This window comes from Aulonocara stuartgranti, assembly GCF_965226115.1.
Source record: "Aulonocara stuartgranti genome assembly, chromosome: 20".
Lineage (NCBI taxonomy): Eukaryota > Metazoa > Chordata > Actinopteri > Cichliformes > Cichlidae > Aulonocara > Aulonocara stuartgranti.
Genome location: NC_138956.1, coordinates 15,255,289 through 15,281,186, shown reverse-complemented (window position 1 = coordinate 15,281,186; position 25,898 = coordinate 15,255,289). Strand labels below are relative to the sequence as shown.

The 25,898-nt window shown below is 39.0% G+C and overlaps 1 protein-coding gene and 1 long non-coding RNA gene across 4 annotated transcripts in view; one reads left to right on the top strand and one right to left on the bottom strand.

Annotated features, from left to right (window-relative positions):
* Positions 1-25,898, top strand: part of klhdc8b (kelch domain containing 8B) — a 272,795-nt gene that overhangs the window by 214,292 nt on the left and 32,605 nt on the right. For all 3 annotated transcript variants that reach the window (XM_082518063.1, XM_082518061.1, XM_082518062.1), the window contains exon 6: positions 13,320-13,421. In XM_082518063.1, coding sequence (XP_082374189.1) covers positions 13,320-13,421 — 102 coding nt within the window. The remainder of the gene's footprint in view (positions 1-13,319; positions 13,422-25,898) is intronic.
* LOC309696727 lies at positions 23,441-24,800 on the bottom strand. Its single transcript, XR_014273635.1, has 4 exons — positions 24,717-24,800; positions 24,383-24,608; positions 24,184-24,274; positions 23,441-23,929 (listed from the first exon to the last, which is right to left on the bottom strand). It is a non-coding gene; the product is annotated as an uncharacterized lncRNA (long non-coding RNA).

The window sequence follows — 25,898 nt, the reverse complement described above, 5'->3', positions numbered from 1 at the left end:
TAATATTCTGCCGATGAAAAAGCACAGTAAGTACAACATTTGTCTCAGTGGATCACCTCCTTTAGAATAAATAACTTCCATAATTGTGTACCAGTTTGTGACACTGCTTTACTAAAAGTATTTTCTACTCTTTTAAATAAAGTTTTTTCAGCTGCTTTGAAAGAAATCTCACAAGATTTTAAGGAGTTTGGGAAACTTCCACTTTGTACCGTTTCATAACCCTATATTTCATCTTTTGTGAAGCATTCCTTGGTGAATTTGTTACTGTGCTGAAAATCATTATACTGTTAAAAGATCCACTTTACTCTCTTTTGTCCTTGCATTTTCTTCAGACACTCTTATTCGGATGACAACTTTATAGTTAAAATGTATTACTTTAACTTTAATTACTTTACCCTTCCTCTGAAGCAGCAAAGCAACCTGAAAGCTTTCACCACAATGCTTAATGTCTGTTATGAGGTTCTTCTCCTGAAAACCTGTCAATTATTCCTACTTTTACTGTAGACAAACATCTCTCATGTCTTTGATATGTCTGTCTAGAATACATCAGACCAATAGATGTAGTCTTTGCCTGTGTGGTAGTTTGAATATTGTAGATGCTCTGATTTTCTTTTTAGACAGCAGAGACCTTTTTCTACTCAATGCCTTTAATGGGTATTTTTTTGCAGACTGTGGGTTCTTGGAGAGTTTACATCAAATAGTCATAAATTCTACACTGCTTGTAGATTTTCCTTTCAGAGGGATGATTTATTTCACATTATTCTGAAAAACCCCTTAAATCTCGTGCCTGACAGGTGTATAAGATTTAACAACTTTGTTTTTTTCTGAAGGCCTTGGGAGCCTTTTTAAATCCTTACATGCTGTCACACTTCAAAAGCAAATAGAAGAAAACTAGGCCCAGGTTTCAATATGATAGTTCCACCTATTTTCCCTAATGAACTTCCCATCATTCCTTCCTATTCTAGAATCTCTGGTTCACTTTTTAAAACTGTGTGACTGATGTTATTTGTAAGATTGTTTTTTATCAGCTTTACTCATGAACACTTTTTAAAAAATGATGAAGTCTTTCCTTGTCCAAAAAAGAAAAAAATCTTTCTATATTGATATATAGTTATTTTTTCATGATTATTGATATTTTGAAAACTCTTCAAATCCAAATGATGAAGTGATAAATGTGTTTTCAGATGTCATAAGAGAGAAACAAACCAGATGAGGAAGGATCTTAACGAAAAGCAAGCCGATTTATAAACTGATGAAAGAATAAGAACAAAGATAAACGGATACTAAGACAACAATAATCTGAACTAAATTGAGAAAGCAAAGCTAAACCTGAAACACTGAAAACCTTGAACATGAGATACATGGAACATGATGCATGAAAAACAGAGGACCTGACAATGAACAAAGGAACATATACACAACAAATACACGAGGGTGACGAGGGAAATGAAATCACCTGGGGAACACACCTGGGACAAATTAAGCCTGACGAGACAGGAGAAAGCAAAGCTAAACACACTGAACATGGAACACAAGACTGTCACAATAAAACAGGAAACAGTGAGACGTAGACTGACACACAAGCTTGACACGGGGTAGCATGTCTTGATTCATGGGCTTTTCTGTGTTATGTAACAATGGCTGGAGCTGAGCAAACTGCACTGAGACAAGCAGGGAAATGATATCAGTCATGATCTTCCATGCAATCTACATATAGGTGAAACAAAGGTAGCAATAGCAAGTAAATGAGTTTATATAACATGTCATCTTACGAGATAAATATTCTCCTATTAATACATCTGTGGACACAAAGGACGCCTCAGGATAACTTTTGCACTTTTGCTTTCGCGCTTCTGTACTTTGTAATGCTCCACACTCCCTCACTCTCTCTCTGGCAGCTTGTTCTCTGCAACGGCTCTCTGCTTCAGCAGCTCTTCTCTCCTCTTTTCTCCGGCCTGGTTGCTACTGAAATAGGGAAGGCATGATTAGATGATGCTCGCCGACTGCAAAAACCAGCCTCGCCTGTCACCACACCCTGAAGCAGCTGTTCCACTCCCTTTAAACACCTGTAGCAGTAATATTAATCCATGACAAGATGGGGAAATCTTTTCTGCAAAAGAAATACTTTTTTTTATACTTTATGTGAAATTTGCCAACAAAACAGTTTTACGTGTAGTCGAACTTTTGCTTGACCACTTGTTATTGTCAGTTATTGCTAAATAATTTGATTGATTGATTGATAATACTTTATTTATCCTTTATTTATCTTCATTTGGTTGGAGTTTGAAAGTCTGTCTACTGAGGCTCTGCATTCAGTGGGTGGCTTTGCATAATCTGGCCAGCAGCCGATTCTTTAATTGATTTGCATACTCTGCAAGGTCATTCTCAGAACACTTTTCCTGAGCATATGCCACTTGAGAATTAGAGAATTGGATTCTAGAGTAAAGAGTTGTCATTTGTTAGCAGTATAAAAGTGTCTAGGTGTATCATAAAGCCATGCCTGTGGAACTGATTAAGGCCCACATCAACTTCTTCTTCCACCCACTATTTATGAATATTTATGGGATCACTGAGAGGCCATGGAGACTCATTAACAGACCTGGTAGAAACCTGCAGCCTGTGTTTTCATCTGCCCCTCACTGCTTTGGTCCTGAGTGCCCCCTGAAGCCCTGCTAGATAAGACTGAGGCACAATAATCACCTTTTCCAGGATCATCTTCAAAATGAGCCGGGCAATATCTTTTCTAACTCACCAGATCAACATTCGGCTCAGGTTTCTGCCAGTCTTCTTTATGTGTAGCTGTCCATGGTGCCGAGAGACTCGCCTGCATGTGCTTCATGTTACGGATGAGTAAAGACTCTTATCTCTGTGCATGCAGGAAGTTTTCCACATTCTGCAGGCTGTATACTGTTCTGACCATTGCTTTGTGCATCCTCTCTATCCTCGTAAGACTCCAGGATTAACGCATCGATCCTTGTAATCAATAGCCAAGTGTTTTTAATCAAACCTGCATTGCAGCTTCAACACACAAGTGTGTGTGTATGTGTGCACGTGTTTAGCTCACTGAGTGGATGTAATAATCTGTGCGTCCAGGATGCAAATCCAGTTGCAGAGTAGAGGGGAATAAGAGAAACAGATAAAGAAATGCACAAAAAGTGAGACTTTTAAAGATTTTATGTTGTACCGAGGGAGCGAGCAGAAAACCTGGCTGAGTGAGGAAACAGCAAGCGAGACAAAGACAGATTTGAAGGCTTTTTATAGCAACTTGTAACATGTGGTTCAACGCGGCATTAAAAAGACCTGCAAAATGATAGAAGGAGGCAGAAGAGACAGCGGCTGGTGGATCAAGTCAACTCAAGAGCAATTGGAAAAGTGATAGCATCAAAATATTTTTTTTTAATAGACCACAATATTTTTAAATTGTAAATCTTTGCTAATCTATCTAATTTGTCTCTAGTGAAGTAAAGCAATTGAAGTTCTAGTATTTAACTTTTATTAACCCGTTAACAGGGTTAAGGTGGTCCAGAACTCTAAGGAATAGCGTTCTGTCACCTTTGATTAAGAAGTTAATAAATAAATCTCATTGGCAGTTTCACACCTATTAGGCCTATAAGTCAATATGTCATTTTACATGTTGCACCCTTGCACTCCTTTCAGCTGAGAACATCAGTCGAGCTATGATTGCCATTAACAGTTCATATGGAAAGGATTTTTTTCTTTTCTTTTTCTGTAGGTAATTTCCTGAAGGGAAGCCACTTGAATCAGAAACCATTTCGGACATTTAATGGTTACTGGTCCTCGAACCGTATTCAAGGATTTTTACTGGTTGGCTATTAGGTGTAATTTCAGCATCATTCACCGCTCAAGTAATGCAGCCTTGCTGATGCTGCCAAAGGATTTCACTCCTTCTTATACAAACTTACTGAACAAACTAACCCCTAACCTTGTGTGACTGTTTGTTTGCCTGGGTCACAGCTTGTTACAGTACTTTACTTCAACAACAGCTTGCATTCATGTGGGTGTTAAACAGCGTTCAGTTTGGTTTCATTCTTCTTGTTGCTGGCCAAATGGCTGCTGGAACCTCTGAAGCAGCCTACGTCTTTTTGCATCACACTACTAGTGTCACGGTCCGTGGAGATAGACCGTGTGGGAATGTGTGTGTTGGACCCAGACGCGAACACAAGCGAAGATGCAGGAGTGGATTAAACAAAAGCGAGCCTTTTATTATGGCTGATAACAGAACAAACCAGAGCGAGGGCAGTATAAGGGTAATAGTTCAAACAGAAAACCTAAACTGGACATAAACTAAGAAAAAGCTATGGCTGGAGATACGGAACACAGGGGGTGGTAACACAGACGACGCGACACAGACTACATGAAACACAGAGACTAAATACACAAGAGGGATGATCAGGGGAAGTGGCCACACATGGGAACACAGCTGACACAGATAAACATAACAAGACATGGCAGGAGTAAACAACACTGACGGGAGACTGTCAAAGTAAAACAGGAAGTACACAGAGGTGCAAACAGGAGGAGAGAGAGAGCACGGGCATAGTGGGCTGGGGAAACATGGAATGAAACAAGGAGGGGAGATGAGGGCTCACAGATACATAGAGGGGCACACAGGGGATAAAAGTCACAAGGGGAAGTCAAATAAGGAACACCACAACAGGACAACTTAGGAAACATGGCCTAAATAAGGAACGAAATACAAAAATACAAGAAACTAAGAATACTGGGCCCACATGGCCCAGGACCATGACACTGAGATTTAAGAATACCTGATTTGTTCTAAAGCTTCTCTATATCAAACCAGTTAACAATGAATACTTAGTTCTCCGGTCTTCTTTATCACTTGTAACTGTCATGTTTTGCATGTCTTTCTCCTCAAAGCACAACTCTTAGCACATCCTAATGTAAAGAACTGAGAAAGAACATCTATAATGCAGGATTTTTTGCGGCTCAGGAGGTAGAACATAGAACAGGTCATCTGCTAATTGGATGATTGGTGATTCAGTCCCGGGTTACTCCAGTCTGTTCGACTAAATAAGCTTGTGTAAGATACTGAACCCCAAGTTTCTCCTGATAAAATCCTCAGAAAGTGTCTGTTAAATAAAAGAAAACTGTTAGAGACAGAAAAGGTGTTTGGGTGAATGAGAACCATTGCATAGAGTGTTCAAGCTGAAAAGCAATAATTTATTTTTTCCTATCAGGAATTAATTTTATTTCCCATTCAATAATCCTGTCCATTCACATGGTTTAGTCAAGTTATTGGTTTACATCATCCAGCTTTGCTATTTCTAAAGATGAATAAAGTACATTTTCTCTACATCTTTGTCTCTGAAACTTGTTTTACTGATAACCTATTGGCCTCTCTAGTTCCAGTGAGGTTGGTAGAATTTATATAATCTAAGCAATGATAAAACATCAGGCAAGCTCTCCTGTTTTTAAAAGCTCCCTAAATCCAGACTCAGTCTGGATTAAAGACACTTAATGCCGGGGGGGGGGGGGGGGGGGGAGATGTCAGTGATGTTAAAAGGAAAAGGCCGAGCAAACAAAAATCCAAAAATCCAGAGCAGAAGACATCGAATGCATTTACGTGCTGCTAATCTGCTTTGACAAATAGATTTTGGGGAAAGTGTGGTTATTGCCTGGGCCTCTGATGCTCTTATATGTTCTCTTTTTAAACCACCCTCTTCACCCTGCATGGTAATGCAATACCAAACCACTTTTGTTTTCACTTACAGCGGCAGCAAGTCCAATCTTGTGGATGACGCTTGTGGATGTAGATAACCTAATAATTATCCTTATTGCTGTTTTAGAGAGGAGCGGTGCTTCAAAGGATAGTTGCAGATTTCTGTCAGAATCTGCAGATTATACAGTACAAATAAAATGTTCACGTTTCTCCAACGTTGTCTTCCCAACAGTTTCACTGGATGGCCCAGAAGCGTTCGTGATGTCTTCTCGGGCGCTTCTCCAGAGCTGATAATTGGCGTGTGCCTTGTGTCAGTGACTTAAAAGACGGATTTAATGCAACATGACTGTTCAAACAGCAGTTGCTTTCTAAAACATCGGATATGTATCGGATTCAGTACCACATACGAAAGTGACCCAGATCGGATTTGAAAATATCGGATTTGTGCCGTTCACACTGTCATAGCATGATCGGATATGGGTCGCATAGGGTCAAAAAAATCGGATTTGATGCGCTTTTGCCTGCAGTGTGAACGTAGCCTTAGTGTGGTGTTTGCAGTGATACAGATGCTGTGCCAGTCTGTTTTGGTAAAGAGAGAGATGAACGAGAAAACAAACCTATCAATTTACCAGTCAGTGTTTGTCAGGGGGGCCCTGCGACGGACTGGCGACCTGTCCAGGGTGTACCCCGCCTCTCGCCCTATGACAGCTGGGGTAGGCTCCAGCGCCCCCCGCGACCCTGAAAAGGATAGGCGGAAGCGAATGGATGGATGGATGTCAGGGGTGGGCAACTCCAGGCCTCGATTGCCGGTGTCCTGCAGGTTTTAGATCTTACCCTGGGTCAACACACCTGAATCAAATGATTAGTTCATTACCAGGCCTCTGGAGAACTTCAAAAATGTTGAGATGGTAATTTAGCCATTTGACTCAGCTGTGATGGATCAAGGACACATCTAAAACCTGCAGGACACCGGCACTCGATACCTGTAGTTGCCTACCCCTGGTGTAGCTAGATATACGAATTTGTAGATATGAACAGCGGAAATCAGCTTCCTGAAAATGATGTCTGGACTCTCCCTTAGACATAGACAGAGGAGCTTGGTCATTGGGAAGGTAGTCGGAGTAGAGCTGCTTCTCCTTCAAATGGAAAGGAGCCAGTTGTGGTGGTATAGACATTTCACTAGGATGTGTCCTGGGTACCTCCAAGATGAGTTGTGAAGCCAGCATACCCTACCAGGAAGAGACTCCTAGCAGTCCTAGGACCCACTCAAGAGATTACATCTCTTGGCTGTCTTAAATGCCTAGGTCTTTCTTCAGAAAAGCTGGAGGAGGCAGCACCGGGTAGAGAGCTCTATGGATGCTGTGGGACTGTTGTGGCCGCCATGCCTCAGCAACACTGTATCGAGGTGGAAGGCAGTACCCCCTCTTTAAGAATTGGAATGGAGATTGTCCACAATTTGCTATGTTCAACTAGGGTGATCATACATCAGCCAGGGAAGGTCTATGTCAAGATACTGGAGAGAGACTGCCTCTTTTAGTCAAAACTGACATTCTGGAACAATGGTGTGGTTTTCACCCAGATTCTAATTATACTGGACCAGCAAATGATCCTTTAACAGGACAATAAATGTTTAAACAGAGAATGTAGACAAGACACTCCTAAGAGAGGCAGAAAATATTGAACCTTGAGGAAAACTGTCTTAAGTTTGTAAAGACCTTAACTGACAATGACTGAATGAGACAGACTATAACAAGAAAACATGGCTGACGTTACTCAGGAAGTACAAGGCAACTTTTCTGTCAAACACAGAGGTTGCATGCGGTCAAAATATGTCTGCTAGTCTACATTAAAAATACCAATTGAAGAAGTTATTTCCATAATGTCAACTACACTTGTACTGATCCCCTATTTAAGAGACTTATAAACTGCAAGTCTTCTAAACTCACCATTGCACAGTGAGACAGAAATCCTCTAGATGGCTCATTTTCACAGGCGTAAATTAAGCCTAGTTTTAGATTCAACTTGTTTCAGAGGAGATAAATTAAAGGTTTCCTTTCAGTCTGGGACTAGGCTTAATCCTTGACTGTGGAACTGGTTGGATATCCTATTAAAATACATTTAAATGAACTAATCTTTTTCCTTGATGCATCTGTTTTTCTTTTATGACCCACTAAAATATGATGAAATATGTCTATAATTTATTTGCATTTCAGCTGGGTTTCATTTCTAAGTATCAACCAAGTTCAACTGGAGTGATAAGCTGAGATTGCAGTACAACAGTCATCACTGTCCAAAATCCATACAAAGTACTTGTATGGAAGCCCAGCTATTCATACAAAGCTGCAGTATTGTAGCAATGAACTGGCTTGGTTTGTAGCTCTGGTGTTTACTGTGGGGAGTTTAGTTTTACAATTCCTGCAGGATTTTGTGTAGATGTACCTTCTTGTCATCTGAAAAGGGGAGAACTGTGGCCATTATGAGATGCAGCAAATGTCAGTAAAGTCTATTGTTCTTAAAAAAGAAATGATTGCTGACTGGTGTCTGGAACAGTTTAGGATTTTGATGATATGCAGTGTAGCACTTTAATTTGTGCATGCAATATTAAACACATTCTTGGCTCCCAGGTTTTGATCCCAGAGAGGGGATGTTGCCATCACTACCTTGTTTTCTTGCCAATATTTTCCCATTTCTACCTTTTGATCGTGTTGAAAACAGGGTGAGAAAGGCTGTAATTTTACCCATTTACTGGAAATATGCTGTTGGTGAGATTGTAAATACAACAATGTCTTTGTGTGCATGTGTGCATCTATTTACAGACTTGTGGCTTATATGATTTGGGTGTGTGCGCGTGTATGTGCTTCTGCTCTCCACTTATATGCCTTTTCTAAGTATGCGTGCACCTGTCTTATTGAACATGGTGATGGGTACAGAGTGAAGTGTCTGGGAGGGTGAAACAGGAGAACGAAGAGGATTGATTTCGAGCTTTAAATAAACACACTCTCCTGTCCTCCAGCTGAGTCCACCAGACATATATCTGCCCCACATGCCACTCAACTCACCTCCTCTCACCACAGACAGAAAGTGTGTGTTTACAGCAGTCAGTTGATCCCGAACCACTTGGAGAAATGTTAGTCAAAGTAAAATATTGCTTTCTCCCTGCTTTTCTTTAATGTTTGCAGCTGGCTGCAGCCCTTCGAATTAATAATTTGTGCTGACAAATTGCAGCATTCCCTCCCCAAAGTGGCTCATTTGTCCTCTTAAAGGATAAAGCAGCAGTGAAAAATGCACCATGTGAGTTTTCCTTTTGGTATGTGAGAATGGTTCGCCCTGTCTCTTGGTAGCTCTCTGCATGACAAACTTTGTGAGAGGCTGTGTGAGAGAATATATTATGTGAGAACACACACAGGTGCCATCTCCTGTCTGCACACAAAGCATTGTTCAGTTTGATATGATAAAGGCGATGCAGTGGAAAACACTGAAAATTTGGTATTTTTATGTTTTGTTTTGTTTTTATTTTATACTCAAAGATTTATAAATGATTACCTATTGCACTGAAGCCCTTGTGGCTTACTTAAAGGTGATTTAAGAAATCCACAAAAGCTTGCAGATCTCCCATGGTTGAGCCACTAATGAATAAAGCACAACATAATAGAAAGTGCATGAAGTTATTGGTCTGAATGTTATTTCCTCCTAAAGTGACTAACATGGGACAGCTGCACTGTTTCTGATGAACTGTGTTGGGGTTAAAGAAGCTAAGAAATTTAGAAAAAGTAAAAAAATGATGTGAGCTTAAACACTAGAACCAACATACCTGGTTCTTCAGCAGAGATTTTTACACAAATTCAAGTACATCAAAAGTGCTTCCTTCTAACTCTTGAGCCAGAGATGGTGGTGCTTTGGAGAGTTTGATACTCTCAGTAAGGTATCATTTTAAAATCTCCTGTATTCAGTTTATGAAACTTGGATGGACCCAATTCAAGAACTTTAAAACGACAAGTCAGCCACGTCATTATGAATGATCCATAACTTGGCAATGAGGTTTGTGGTAATTATTGTTGTTCTTTGAATCCAGGAGGATTGAACTCACTATTTGAATTCTGCCATCATCTGATGAAGAAGTTATCCAAATGATAACAGGATATGCGGCTGAGAACTTCCTCTAATATCAATTTTAGCCCCTGCTGGAGATCTTTCTAACCTCATACCACAGTCACAGCACTGATTTTTAGTTCCTTATTGTATAACATCAAGTTTTGGATTTATTATTTTTTTCCCATTGCTGTAACGCAGTCATTTCCTAATAAGGACAAATAAACTACTCCTTCCTCTTCCTCACATTTATAGGCACTGTAAAGAGCAAAGATTGTAAAAAGCAATTTCATTACCTCATGCAGTGATTAACCTTTCCCAGTGCTTCTGTTCCCAGGAAACCCTGTTCTTACCTCTTTTGCAATGTGTGCTCTCTGTCAAAATGACAGACCCTTGAACTTGAATTTAAATTTGGATTGTATCATGAGGCCGCTTCACTTTTTTCCTCCTGCACATGAACTAAAACCAGCTGACTGCGGCCGAATTGCGCAGAAAGGAAAACGCATTTTAGTTCAACATTACCCTAACTATAATGTTTAGTTCCCTAACATTTTTACATTACTGCATTACTGTATAATGTAATGTGATTACAGTAACATGTTACTTTGGAATGTGTTACACCCAACACTTTTCCAGTTATTGTAACATTCTCCCTCTTCTCCTTCATACTCTGAAAAGAGCTCAGAGAATTTATTTTGCACAACCCCATATTCACATTTTTGTGTTCTTTAAAAAATGCACTGAAGGACCCTTTCTTGATTATGGAACATGAAATCCTGACTGAGGACAGTTTTTAGTTACTGCATGGTGCTACATGGATCTCTGGATCCCATCTCGTCTGTTTTTCCTCAAAGATGGTCAAAACACACAATTATTTATCAGTGCATCAGAAATGCAAAGAAGCTAAAATGAATCTTAGATAGCTGAGAAAGACACAAAAGCATGGCCCTAGCTGTTTCTGTCAAATATCTACAAACAGAACTTGGATAAGAAGAGTGCAGCAAAAGTTCCATGCTTATTTGAATGCTCGGCTCTTCGCTCCTCTCCTCCCATATGTCAGGACAATATTTGCACATTATCTGGCCTTTTCGTTTTTCCATGGCTGAATATCTGATCTGGTGCAGCCAGCATATCTATTAATGGTCTTCTGGTGGCTCTGCCTCCCCCTCCCTTGATTCAGAGATTACAATTTAGCTGCACTGCAACTCTGCTATTGCTTTCCTGACAGGAAGCACTACAACAGCTCTGCAACACATTTCTGTTATCTCGAAATTACAGTATTCTCCCCTCCTGTCGCCTCACCTTAGGCCTTTCACTGTTTACAGTAAATCAGATTTACTCATTCATTTTAGTTTCTAAGCATGATGAACATGTTTTAAAATGCAACAGTTCTGTTATTTCTTGATAGCGTTTTTTGTCTCTGTTGCCCATGCTCCCTAAAAGAATGAGTAAATGAAATTTCCAACTAAAGAGATGTTTTCTGTTATTTCTCCTGTGTAGTCGTGCATTGAAAATTCAAAAACCAAGTCAAAGATTGCTGTAAACAGAAATGAGTTTAGAGAAAAACAGTTTGCCAGAGACAATTCCATCTATTTATATAAGCTCTCTCTCCAGCCTTGGACTGTCTCACTGTTGGGAAGATTTTATTTTTCCCAGCGCTGTGCGCCCATAAGTACAAGTGCTCTTACGAGCTTTCTGTTAGGTGAGATAACTGCTCTGTGGTGACCATTTAGTGGCAGCCATCTGTGAGACAATATGCAACAAAGCTTATTTAAGGCCCACACAAGAATTCAACTGCCCACCCGTTGATCTATCATGATCACTATCCTTCTACTATCATTCTTCTCATCGCAATACTGCCAGCATCGCTATGCTAGCCGTGATAAACATCATGATATTACATAAAGGTACTGAGTAGAACAGCACCTTGATTCCCATTTAACTGCTGTTGAGATTTTCACCAGGGGGTGCACAATTTGGTGATGGATAACATCTACCAGATAGTATCCATCTACCATTTACCATCGCAGTATATTACCGCTAATGCCAATGATTAGCTCATTAGCTAAAAAGAAGAAAAAAAGATATGGTAAAAATGTGGTCCTTTGTTCACTGGCTCACTTTAAAAGTAATTCTCTTAACCATTGCTTTATGGACAAATAAGTTAAACCTGCCACTTTTTCCCCCCTAAAAAACAAGTCTAAATGTCTAAACAGCCGTTAGACATTTCTCCACTCTTTCCACATTTCCACACCAACGCTGAAGAACTCAACATAACCTTTTTCATTGAAAAGGTCTATAGACAGGTCAGCTCAACTCACACGTAGAGACTTTGATCTGATTTTGGTCAAAATGCTGTTAAAGAGTTACGTTGGTTTGTTGAAGTCTTTGTTGTGAGTTTGTTAGATACCCATCACATCAAACAGCTGCAGAAACCACTGTGCATCTCTAAGATGAAAAAGTTCTACTTTACATGCAGTAATACTTATCTTATCTCACATAAAACACAATAAGACAACTTGCTGTGTATAGGTAAATACAATTGATTTGAATTGAATTAATAGTCTTTATTCATTTCAATGTATTAAAATATAGAGCAACTTTAATTGTTGTTCTTTTGTGTATTTTGCTGTATTTTATTGAATTTACAGCTCATCCCTCTCACAGAACCCTTGGCAAAGAGGACATGGAGAATGGGAAAGGAGTGTGTCACTACATGTGATACTCCATATATAGAGCTATAATGTGCTGCCGGGTTCTGAGTTTTAGACCTAAAAAGGAAAATGATGGCCATGGTGGGAGGGAGCTCCTGAGGCAGGGGTTGTACTAACAGAAACTTTCTATAATGTTTCTTGTTCCTTCTTTTCTATTATTTTTAATTCATTTTGGCTTTTTCTTTCTTTTTGCCCCCAAACAGCAGAAATGCAAGCAAAGCACAGTCTGACCTTTACAATTGTTACAATTACAAAGAAACTGAACCCTAATGCATAATACATTTGTCTTGACCTAAAGGAACAGTTAGTGGAAAATATTATAGGAAGTGTATTTATTTGTCTACTTAGTGTCTATATAAGTTAGGAACTAGGGCTGCTGGTAGGAAAACGAAATAGCTTTCTTCTTTCTTACAGTTTGTTGTGTCAGCTGCATATTTATGCACTGTTTAAATGGTATATGCTAAAGATAACATTTTTTATTCATTATGACGAGTACTTTTGTGCACTTTTTGGAAACAGGGATTGTGATAAAGTAATTTTTGTTTTCTATTTTTTATCTGCATTTGTATGACCACTGTTCACTCTGAGTTTAATGAGGTAATTGAAAGCACTGCAGTCACATTTATTAATGTAGTCATTTAAATTCTGAAGAACTTGACTGTTACCCAACACACCGAGAGCATCTTTGCTTGTGACCCCACATACTCAATATACCGTGTTTTTCTTTAAAATACTATGGCAGTGAAAACTGCTTTCTGTCGTGGATGACTGTGCTGAAAGATAACTGACAGTTTCTTGTGTTTTACCTCTGGCAGGTATTTGGATAAAACCCACTCGGATGTCCAGGATGAGGGAGAAGAGGGCTGACTTTGTGGCAGGATGCCTGGGTGGAAGAGTCATCATAGCTGGTGGTCTAGGTCAGCAGCTCTTTTCTATTTAATCCATTTTTCCTGCCTTCTGTTAATCAAGTACAGCACTGTGCCTCATTTCAAGAAGGAGAAGTAGAACAATGGGCAAAGAAACTTTATTTAATTTATATAACACAATTACGTAAAAATCACAAATGTAAGAAATAAAAAGACAAACATCACTGAATGTCTTTCAGTGGTGTGTGAATGTACTGTATACAGCCTGTGTCCTTGATCCTGTTGCCATTGAGCCGTTGCTCATGTTATGTTTTTTTCTGGTAGGGATAAAAATATTATTTTCCTTTTTTTAAAATTATTTAATACCATACAGACATAGCACCAAAATGATCTATTGTAGTGCAATGCATGCATCACAGACATCCAGATGAAGGAAGCCAACAGAACAGGCAGGCAGCCCAGTTGATATAGATGACTACCACCGGTGGGGATACAGGTCTCTGGAAGTGGATCCTATGCACTATTTGCTCCAAGAAGGTTGTGGTGAAAGCAGGTGATTCATCAAAGCACAAATACCTTTGTGTGTGTACCTCAAGTACAACATCTGAGTGATGCTGTACTTAGATGTTGTACTTGAGGTAAACAACAACATAATTTTTGCCTCATAACTTTTGCACTGTCCACTCCTGCTGTGACAAAACAAATTTCCCACGTGTGGGACTAATAAAGGTTATCTTATCTTATCTTATCTTATCTTATCTTATCTTAACATCAGAACATTGAGCACAATGGGGACACAGCCATCCTTCGATGGTTTTAACTAAAGCTGGCCAAACTTTTTAATGCTGGCATTAAATTGTTTGGTACTTGTAGGCTAATAATTTAGAAAGATTAAATCATTCAGCCTTTTTTATTTCTTGGTATGTTGTAGGTAAACCAAAAAATGTGAGAAGCACACTGAGACTCAGGAGCTTGACACTAGGATAGGGGATAACAGAAATAGAAACACACGACAGACCAGGAAGACAAAACAGACTGGACACGAAAGGGGAACAGACATGAAAGCAAGAAATAGCCAAACTAGAACATAAGAACCACACAGATGACAGGACCAAGAGTCAGAGCGAGAGCGAGAAAGGCAAACTTCGACAAACGTAAACATACATGACTGACTTAGGATGCTGAGGAGGACACACAGAGGAAAGACTAAGAGACTGGATATGAAAGGAAGCTAAATTAAACAAGAACTAAGATCTAGAAATTTAACAAAAGTATTAGCTGAAGAGCAGAATTTTAATATTCCACAAAAATGAAAAGCGTCTGGACTTCTTTAAGTTGCTTGAAGACATTTCACCTCTCATCCGAGAAGCTTCTTCAGTTCTAAGGGTCAAATGGTGGAGAGTCCCAGATTTAAACCCAGAGGGAGTTTCACCCCAAAAAAGGGACAAAAGGACCCCCTGATGATCCTCTACCTAATCACAAGAGCCAAGGTGTGAAAACAGGTGTGGGTCACAATCAGCCACTTGGGATCAGCAGGAAATCTACACCGTAGCTACATCATGACTCCAAACCCCTCTGAACGCCCTAACCTTAAAAAACAACTGCATATACATGCCGTGTGTTGTGATTGGCTTGTTCACCACTTTCGATTTCTCCTGTACATTTACACCTACTTTTTCCCTGCATTTCTTGAATAACAATTATCAATACCAATATAAGGAATAATAATGTATGTGAAAGAATTGGAAACATTTTTTCCTGACGTTCAATTTCCCCCTGACAACAGCAATAAGTGGGGAGCCAGGAGGGGGGGAGCCCAGGTGGCTCCTCAGTCACTTGCTTAGATGAGGTCAGACTCTACAAAGACTCCCCACATAAGTGTAAATCAGGCCTTAGTGTGTCACTTGAGAATGTTTAGTGTTTGTAAAACTCGACTGGAGTAAACTAACAACATTCTCACAACAAAACGGACCACTATAGTCAAAAGAAGATTGATCATTCATCCAGCTGTTCCATGACATTTCACAGTACAGTTACTTTGGGAGCTTCACACCCTTCTTTGTACATATATGCAAAGCCAGAGGCTCACAGAGCAGCAAAAGCACAGATACCAGCATAGAACAGAGGTCATTTTAATAACACAAGACATTGATTGACATTAATTAAGCTGGATAAACCATTAAAGAAAAGGTTGGGGTGAAGGTGGCTTGCAGCTTTGGGGAACCCTGTGTTAGACAAGCTGTGGATTACCTAACACAAACCTCCTGTGGATGTTCAGCTGGATTCTTGTGAATGTGAAAGCCCTAGCATATGATAGTTTTCCCATTCAAACCACTTGTCACCTATGCTGTAGATGGGGCATTGTTAAGAAACCTCTGGCATCAACATAGAATTGTTTGAAGAATGTGATCATTCAGGAAAAAAACTGTGCATTGTTTTGCAACTTTCCTTCTAAAACAAACAAATAGAGTCAAACCATCTGTGATCCAGGTATAAGCACATAATTATCTCAGTATCTGGAACCCTTAAATTGCACCATGTAGAGCAAGGCCTTGGCTTGACTAATTGTTGTTATTTGTTTATTAAAGAGATCATCAGATGATAAAAGGCCTCAACATTTACACTGAACTTGTCAGAGCAGACCACAACTCTCATTTCTCATCAAGGCCACACACAGGCTCACAAACCAGCAAATTAATTTTCCATTAACTTTCCATTTTCTCCCTGACTGAGCTGCATTTGTTAAAGTAAATACAGTGTGAAGTGAAATTGAGCAATGCTACAAATTAATCACAGGTCAGCATTTTTCACAGTGACACGCTTGTTAAACAGATATTGACCCTCTTTTCTTTTGCACTTGCATGCATCCGCAAGAACAGCCTCGGTTATATATCCACAAAGCTGTATCAACACACGCAATCCGATGTAAAGCCCAGAGTTATAGAATGAAATCTGTTGATGCATTCAAAAGCTGTTTGTTCTTGTAAGACAACCTCAGCAGCAACACAGAGCAGGAAGTTACAGGAAGAGAAGAGTTATTTTTTTCATTACTATGAAATCAACACAGCTTAGCTCCAGCTTAAGCCTATTAGGTTAAATTTCCATCATGTTTATCCTCATCATTAATGTCCGAGAGAAAACATCTGACACATCTACAGTGTGAGGAGCAATGAAAAGCTTGGGGAGAATAACACAATCCTTCTCAGCTTCCTCCTCTGCATGCTAACAGTTGCAATTCCCCTTTTGCAAATAGATTTGTCACTCTAAGTTACACTCTTACACAGCGGTCTCCAACCTTTTTTGCGCCACGGACCGGTTTATGCCCGACAATATTTTCACGGACCGGCCTTTAAGGTGTCGCGGATAAATACAACAAAATAAAACTAGTACCGGTACCAAAAAAAGAAGATTTATTCATAACACACGTGAAAAGACCCAGGAAAACCGAATTAACGATAAAAACGATAACAAAATAACACTGAAAACCGATAAAAACCCTGAAAACCATACATTTCACACCTGAGCCTCAACTCTCGCGGCCCGGTACCAAATGACTCACGGACCGGTACCGGTCTGAGGCCCGGGGGTTGGGGACCGCTGCTCTAACACACTCTCTAGGCCTAAAAAACTTATGCAGTTTGTTTTTTTTGCCCCAGATCCAGAGTGGCAGTCAATGATGTGGCCTGACAGCTGTGCGTGTTTGTGTGTGTGTGTCAGACCATGTGAGAAAGAGAGGAAAACGTCAATCTTGTCCTGCTGAGAGAGACAGTTATGAAATTCAACAGCCAATGGAGAAAGAAAGGGAAAAGAGGATTGAGCTGGATGAAAGAAATAAATGTATGTGAGCGGGGGGAAAGAGGTAGACGTGTTGTATTTTCTTCTGTGGTAATGTCAGCTGTGAGCTTGGCTCGCCATCTAATCCATGATGATATTTTGGGCTTGTGAGTCATTTCTGGTTCATGGCACATTTCCCTCCCTCTGCCTGTTGACTAGGGAAATAAAAAAGGCAAACACATCCACGAAGGCATTCTTGAATGCAGCTAAATTGACGAAGGGTTAAGAAAGCAGAGATTTTGAAGATTCTCTGTGCAGACAATAGGTGGTGGTTCTACTGGGTTACTTCTAGGGGTGGGGGAAAAAATCGATACTGTGTAGTATCGTGATATTTTGTTTGCTAATAATGTATCGATACAGGAACAGCAGAAATCGATATTTTGTTACAAAAAAGGTTTTTGTGCTCTGACTTCAGAGCATGTTGATCCTTTTTCTGAGCAAGAATCCTGACATTCCTTCACTGTCCAAATGTGTTTAACTTTTTTTTGGCAGCAATAAACATGACAGTTTACTTATTTTAATTTAAGACATGTTTTATTTTAATTAAGTTTAAAACTTTTTTATTTAATGTAAAATTATATTTTGTTTTTGAACTTTCAAATTCTTCAGTTGCTGAAGGGGCTGCATAAGGTTTCACAAATTGCATAGTTCAGAATAGCTATAATTGTACCAGATGGTTGCATTCAGTTAAGTTGGACTAGACTGTAATACAAACCATTCAGTTTGTCAACAATAAAACTGACTGAAATGAGAGAAAGACTGAGTGCGAGACTTTGATATTAGATAAAATGAATATTGATAAAGTTTACCTTTATGTACAGAATCTGAATATCGCAAAATATTTTTAAAAATTGCAATAATATCGTATCGTGCGTTAAGTATTGTGATAATATCATATCGTGGGATGTATGGTGATTCCCACTTCTAGTTACTTCTATGCTGACATGGGTAATGACAGTGTGCCCTGAAGGTCAGTATTGGGAGGAATGATCTGCTAATCAGCTGAACTCAGAAAGTGTTCTGTTATTGGACTTCATCGATTGTTTACAATGAATCCCGTGTTCGAATGTAAGCGTGGCCAGAAAGGTCTCTGTGTCTCCACTTAGACTCCTGCTATCTGTGATCTGAACCTGGATAATCAGTAGAAAAATGGTTGGATGGATGGGCAACACCATCATGTAGAATTCAGCTTCGAAAACACACAAAAGCGAGCAACTCCAAGCTCAAGTCTGCTCTTATTGGCATCCATTATCCATATTATAAAGTTCTAAACTTCAAACAAACTTCAAATATCCATACAAATAAGCCATATAGAAAGTATATGGTTGCACCACTGTGGTTTGCCTTTCTGTTTGGAGTTTAGATGTTCTCTCTGTGCTTGTGTAAGTTTTGTCCTTTGCCTCAGGCTTTTCACCCACAGTCCTAAGAAATGCATGTTAGATTAATTGATGACGGATAGATAAATTGTTTGAAGTGTATAGGACTTAAACACTGTATGAATGTTTTGCTAAAATGTGATCTGTAATCTAAAATGCTGCTCAATAAGACTTGAAAAGCAATATATAAAAAGTATATATTTGCAAAGACATTACGTTGAGCTGTATATCAGTAATGTCACAGTACAGTAACGAGCAAACTTTAGTGTCATTTTAGCATCACTTTAGTAAGCGATGCAGAAAATGTCTTATTCTGCTTTTATGCTTACTCCTCATTTGCTTCCACGCCTGCTGGAATTTCAACATATTCAACACAAATTAGAAAATTGATTACGCTCAAGTCCTCTGATTAAAATCACTGAGCTGGGCCTCTACACCATGTTTGTATTGTTGTTTGTATTAGATGATTTTTTATGCAATTATCTGACAAATAAAATGCAATGTTGTGTGATACAGACCACAGTTTAATTCTGGTGAGTGAAATTCTAGTGTTAGTCTGCCACTGTGTATTCATCAGCAGACATATGTGATGTACTTATAGAGTTTTTGGATATAGCTTGCTGACCAAGGTCTAAATACAGTCAATTTTGCATCCAAAAACTGAATATGGTGGCAGCCAAATATATAGTATGAGTTTTCAAAATGCAATGTCAGAAACCATTGGGCAATTTTACATCTATTTTACATCCATCTTCTATACAGTACCATATTGCAACAGCTATATTTAGCTTGTTGTCTTGGATTTTTTAACTAATGTGTAAATTCAATTGACAGAAAAATGTTTAGAAACTAAACATTAAAGACAAGCACAGTGGGCCAACTAGACATTACAAGAGCTGCTCAACCATAAAAGTCCATGTCATGAAGCTCCAGCTGCTCAGTTTTTGTGTCAACCCTGCTTCATAACTTCACATGGCCTGTCACTTCATGATTACTGTGTTTCCTAAACACTTCCACTTTGCAATAATACCACTTAACTATGGAATAGAAATTTCATGAACTGATTTGTTGCTATCGTGGCATCCTTTTACAGTACCCTACTTGAATTTTGCAAGCTCTTTAGAACTTGTTCTTCATTGACAAATGTTTGCAGAGAAACACCAGTCTCTAAGAGATTGCATCAGAAAGGGCATAAAACCCTTGTGACAAGGGAGAAGCTAAAAGTAGCTTTCAAATTTTAATTTTAGCATGTAGTTTACAGTATTTGTATAGGTAAAAAAAAAATGTAAGTAAACGCTGAAGCAAATAATCAGTTCAGCACTGCTCTCCTCTCTGTCACTCATATTAAAATGTCAGTTATCACTATTGGCATCTGGAATACATCAGCATATCTGTCTTCATGTATGAGGTTTTGTTACCTAAGCTACAGATATTTAATATCTGTAGTCAAGATCAAAGTGAACCATGATAATAGACACAGGACAGGTTTTCACTCAACGTCACACCACCTCTGAAATGGCCGGAACTAGTTTCCAGTATTTTCCACCTACCTATAGTCCTCCCTTAGAAAGGATGTTACAGTTAAAGTAATTTTAAGACTACTTGTTTGGTTTTTGGCGGTGAGTTTTTCTTAGGTTTTTCTTGGAAGGAATACATACATGGATCTTATCCGGTTGTTCAGTCTGACGTCACTGGCCGTGTCTGGACCTAAACTCCGCTGCAGGTCCATATATCAAACGATCACTATGGCATTACTGAGAGTTGAAAAACTGTCAAGTCTTTCATCTTTAATAAAATGATCAGCGTTCTGCTCTACCAGGTGTAACAATTGAGTTTAACATCCAGGCATCCATGAAAACTGAATTTATGACATTTAACGGAGTTAGAAGTTAGCAGGGAGTTAGCTCGCTAGCTTCTATCTAAATACAATATAGCATGTCCTGACTGCGGGGTTTTGGAAACAAATTAAAACGTACAGCTCCGTTATCACTTCCAACATAAATGAAGACAGAAAACTAAACAGCAGTGACGTTTGTAGGGTTACTGAAGTTGGGCTAGCTGGTATATAATGATGTGCTACGTGACCTAGCGACACAGCTATGTTAGCATAATATAAACAAGCTAACTTTTTTTCCACTCGATAAAAGTTAACGTGAGTGTTCTCGGTGGTCAGGAAGAAATGTAATCGGATGGCAGGATGCTGTAAAAGGACCAAACTTCAGCCAGGAGAACAACTGAGATAATCCATCCACAATACGAGGTTAGTCATTCATATACTGCTGCATGGGCTGGGCTGTAGTTACATCCTAAGGTTTTAAAAACTGAGCTTAAATAAATGATTAGTGGTAACAAAAGCCGAGAGAGGTCAACAGTGATCACTGACTGTTTTAGGAGCTTTTTGAGATCAAATAGAAGAAAATACATAACATTAAACATGTTAACAACACAAAAGCCATATTAAACGCAGACTACTTTAGGCCCGGAAGTAGGATTTGTCGTGTCATCCCTGAACAACCGAATAAATACTTCTTACATGAATCAAGCTCAATTTGTCTTTACAAAAATGAAGTCACAAAGCTGGAAGAACTTAACTAGACTTTTGTAATACTACAACTATTAACTAGTTGTTCCTCTATTAAAAGGGGGCGACCCAGCAGTGTTAACTAATTACAGACCAATATCTAATCTATCTGTGCTGGCCAAAGTTCTTGAAGCTCTTGTGTGTGAGCAGTTAAAGGAGTTTTTGCACATCAATGCCATTTTATCTGAATATCAATCAGGCTTTAGGAAGAATCACAGTACTATCACAGCTGCAATTAGAGTGGTAAATGATATTACTATTGCACTTGATAAAAAAACAACACTGTGCATCCCTTTTTATTGATTTGTCAAAAGCATTTGACACTGTTGATCATTGTATTTTAAAACTTAGACTCTTCCAGTCAGGACTCTCTGAGAGAGCAGTGGCATGGTTCTCAAACTACCTCAGTAACAGGACTCAGTGCATTAAATCTGACGGTCTATGTTCTGACTTTGTTACAGTGCACAGCGGAGTGCCACAGGGTTCTGTATTAGGTCCCCTTCTATTTATCATTTACGTAAACTATCTTAGTCTACATGTGCCAGATGCAAACTTGCACTTCTATGCTGATGATACAGTTATTTACAGCTGTGGTTCAACTCTTGTCCAAGCCATCGACTCCTTGCAGAAAGCCTTTTCTGCTGTCCAGCACTCATTACATCAGCTTAAACTTGTTCTCAACGCAGACAAAACAAAGCTCATGTTGTTTTCTAAATCAAGGAGACGAGCCCAAACAATCCCATCAGTAACCACTCTTGAAGGTAATAAAATAGAGTTGGTTCACACCTATAAATATCTGGGAATCTTAATTGATGACTCGCTTACCTTCAAACCACATGTAGAGAATCTTGTGAAAAACCTGAAGTTAAAACTGAGATTTTATTTTCAAAATAAGTTGTGTTTCTCTTTTAATACAAAGAAGCGGCTTGTTGCTGCAACATTCTTGCCTGTGCTGGATTATGGTGATATTCTATATATGAATACTTCTGCTCAATGTCTTCGAATGGTTGATTCTGTGTATCATGCTTCTCTGAGGTTCATCACTAACTGTAAATTTCAGACTCACCACTGTGAGTTATACTCTCAGGTAGGATGGCCTGCTTTGGTAAGTCGGAGGAACTCTCATTTATACAGTTTTATATATAAGGCGATACTTGGGTTGCTGCCTTCTTATATATGTTCCCTGCTTGTAATGAAACATGCTGGTCGGTATTCTCTTCGTCCGCATGGTTACTTGTTGCTTTCTGTTCCATTTGCCCGAACTGAACTTGGTAAAAGAGCTTTTGTCCATTTAGCACCCTCGGCCTGGAACAAACTGCAGAAGGAATGGAAAATGACTGAATTCATTTCATTAAGTGATTTTAAATCTAAACTACGAATCCTTGAGGCCAAGTCCATAACATGCAACTGTTTCAATTAGATTGATTGTCATTTTAACTGACTTTTTATTTTATTTGAATTTTATTGAATTTTATTTTTATTTTATTTGTATTCTTTCACTTATTGTTGCATGTGTGTTGTTGCTGCCTGTGTTTGAGTAATTTCTGTAACTGTGAGACATCTGCTGCTGCCTATCTTGGCCAGGTCTCCCTTGAAAAAGAGGTTTTTAATCTCAATGGGATCTTCCTGGTTAAATAAAGGTTAATAATAATAATAATAGAAACCGAAAATTTCAGAAGAAATTTTAAGTGTGCCTATGCTACTGCCAATGAGTGTAGTTTGCCTTTAATGTGGTGCAATTAGTGCAGGTTGCCATTTATAACACTAGGGGGAGCAATATGCAACATGAGCATAGTTTGCTATTTATACCACAAGAGGGAGGGAAATTGAATACAGCTGATTTTCAAGTTAAAGAAAAGTAAGCTGTATTGTGATCTCTGCTATATGCAGTGCAGCATACAGAGATGAGAGAAAGATGCTCCAGTTACACCATTACAAAAGAAGTTAATAGCTATAAAAGAAATTATGTTTAAGTCTGAGGTGTTCAAGAGAAGTTACAATTTAGATTTTACAGTTTTGAGTCGTTTAAAGTGAACAGTTTAACAGATTGTAAACCAAAGTAAGTTTTCTTGGTAGAAAAAAAGTCCATTAAGTGGTATTCAATTTGTATTTCAAAGGTATTTTAATGTGAAAAGGGAAAATTATGCAAATTATGAAATTTCCCCTTGTGGGACTAATAAAGGTGTCTTATCGTATTCAAACTATATTTTGTACAAATACCATTTACAATAATGTATTCCATTTAAACATGATATTTAGATTGTGGTAAACACCAAAGCAATATAAAATAAGGAAAAAGGAAACCATTCAAGTAACTTTATATTATGAACCGAAGAGTAAGGCAAAAGTATAAATGAAAAGCATACAAGCATTAATATATATAGATAAACCCAACAATCATATGACCCCCTATGAGCAAGCACTTTGGCGACAGTGGGAAGGAAAAACTCCCTTTTGACAGGAAGAAACCTCCGGCAGAACCAGGCTCAGGGAGGGGCAGTCATCTGCCGTGACCGGTTGGGGTGAGATGTAATCAAATCAAAAACTGTCCACAGAGCTACAGGGGGCACACTGGGATCGCAACAGCAGCCATAGAGGGAGACAGATTAGGATGTTCTTTCCAGTACTGAAGTGGGTCGCTTTTCTTATGTGTGCGTTTTTCTCTGAGAGGTAGGTCTCCACTTTAGTTTCTGCTGATGAGGCACTCACGGATACTTCTGGATAAGGGTCATTTGGAAGCAAGAGGTTGGCTGACTTTGCGAAAACAGCTAGAAACAGATAAAAGCAAAACACAATTTAAAACAATAAAACGAGACATCACAAAGCGCAGGTCTTCAGTTAGTGAACTGGCAAGTCATGAAGTTCTAATAAATAATTGCAAAAACAAATGTAACTTTAGAACTAAATTACCCAAAACTAAATTAAAAAGTAAAAAAACAAATTGGCTTAATACTGGTGTCTTTTGATCACTTGACTGTATGTAAACCTGTTGAACAAAAGGTGCATTTTAATTTCACTATACCTGCCCATCCTTGTAGCTGGTTTCTAGAAGAGTGGCACAGTTTCAACATCAGTGTAGGGCTTCTCCACTGCCTTCACTGGACAGAACACATCTGAGGAGTTATGAATGAATGGATGACTTAATGGATGAATGAGATTATAGTTTATTTCAAACAATATCAATATCAAATGGTACAATATAAAGAAAGAAACAAAAATACAATTATCTGTTATGGCAGGGATCCCATCAGGTGCAGTTGCAGTTTTTCTGTTCACGTTTCTGGTCAGCTCTTCAATGGATGACAGCACACCAGCAGTCTTATCTATGAGCTCCCACTGGTGAGCTGTCAGTGTTGCTGGTAGAGTGTGCTCAGTCGCAAAGACATGAAGATCACGTTTTTGTTGCAGTAGGCTTCGCACCACGTAGAGGCTGGTGTTCTGTTGTGTCTGCGTATAAGAGAACATGATTGACTTTATTTTTCAACAAATTCGGTTCAGAGTGTATAGGAATTAATAAAATAGTAGTACATTAAAGAATGTTACAAGAGGACTCACCTGTACTTCTTGTTGTAGATGCTGATATCCATATTTAGGTCCATCTGTATGACTTCTAGGCGAGAGTAGGCCAATAGGGAGTGACACTTGGCAAGTCCATATCCCTCATACCCTTGCAGTCATTTTGTGTTAGTGAATAACACAATAAATGGGGTTATGATAACTGTGATATGTATTCAGAACACCTGATTGGAGGCAGGCGTATGGCTGTGATATGTAAATGTGATCAATCAATGTGTTTTTCGGTAGTTGCAGCAGTAATCAGTTGTGCATATCCTCTTGACTGCAACAGTTCTTGGATGGGTTTTTTTCCTCTGCTCATAAGGTCCTCATTGAAGTCTCCACAAACAATAATTGGTTGGTGATTCATCATTTCCAACGAGTCCAAAAGACATTGCATTTGTGGTAAAAACCTCACATGGCTGTAATTTGGTGGCCTGTATACAGTTGCTATCAAAGCTGTGACTGGCTTTGAATTTGACAACAACAAATTCAAGGTCAGTCACATTTTGCAGGTATTTTCGGGACTCTGCTGTAAGAATTGTGTTGTAGTAAATTGCAACTCCACCGCCATTTACCTTTGCCATGTCTGTATGATTTGTGTAAGAGACGTGTCTGTTGCGTGTGGCCATGTTGTATTGTTCCAGCTGGAAGCGGGGAGAAACCGATGATCCAGACAAGTGTGTTTCTGTTATACATAAAACATCAGCAAGGCTGAGTTCATGGTGGCATCTCATGTCCTCCATGTGAGTTGGGAGACCTTGTGCATTATGATGGATAATTGTCAACGTGGGGACTGTGGGATCTACTGATTTTAAGAATTGCAACAGTGGTCTTGCATTCTCAAATGATGCATGTCTCATATTTTTGAGTGCATCTGTGATGGCAGGATCAGCATAGATTTTCTTTTCATCAAAGTCTGTGATGTACAGTCCTTTAAGTGAGGTTGTGTGGCTGAGTGCAACATAGGCCATTCCAGGTTCAAAAACACGCTTCAAGCATACTACTGCTGATTCCATTGTCATGCCTTGTACTTTGGGAGCTGTACATGCAAAGGCCAACTTCATTGGAAATTGCCTGCGAACCACTCCTTTTTTACTTGTGCATTCTTCACATTTCTCAATATACACAAGATTGTCTGAGGATCCTTGTATTTTTCTGCGAAGTTTTTGCCCAGAATTT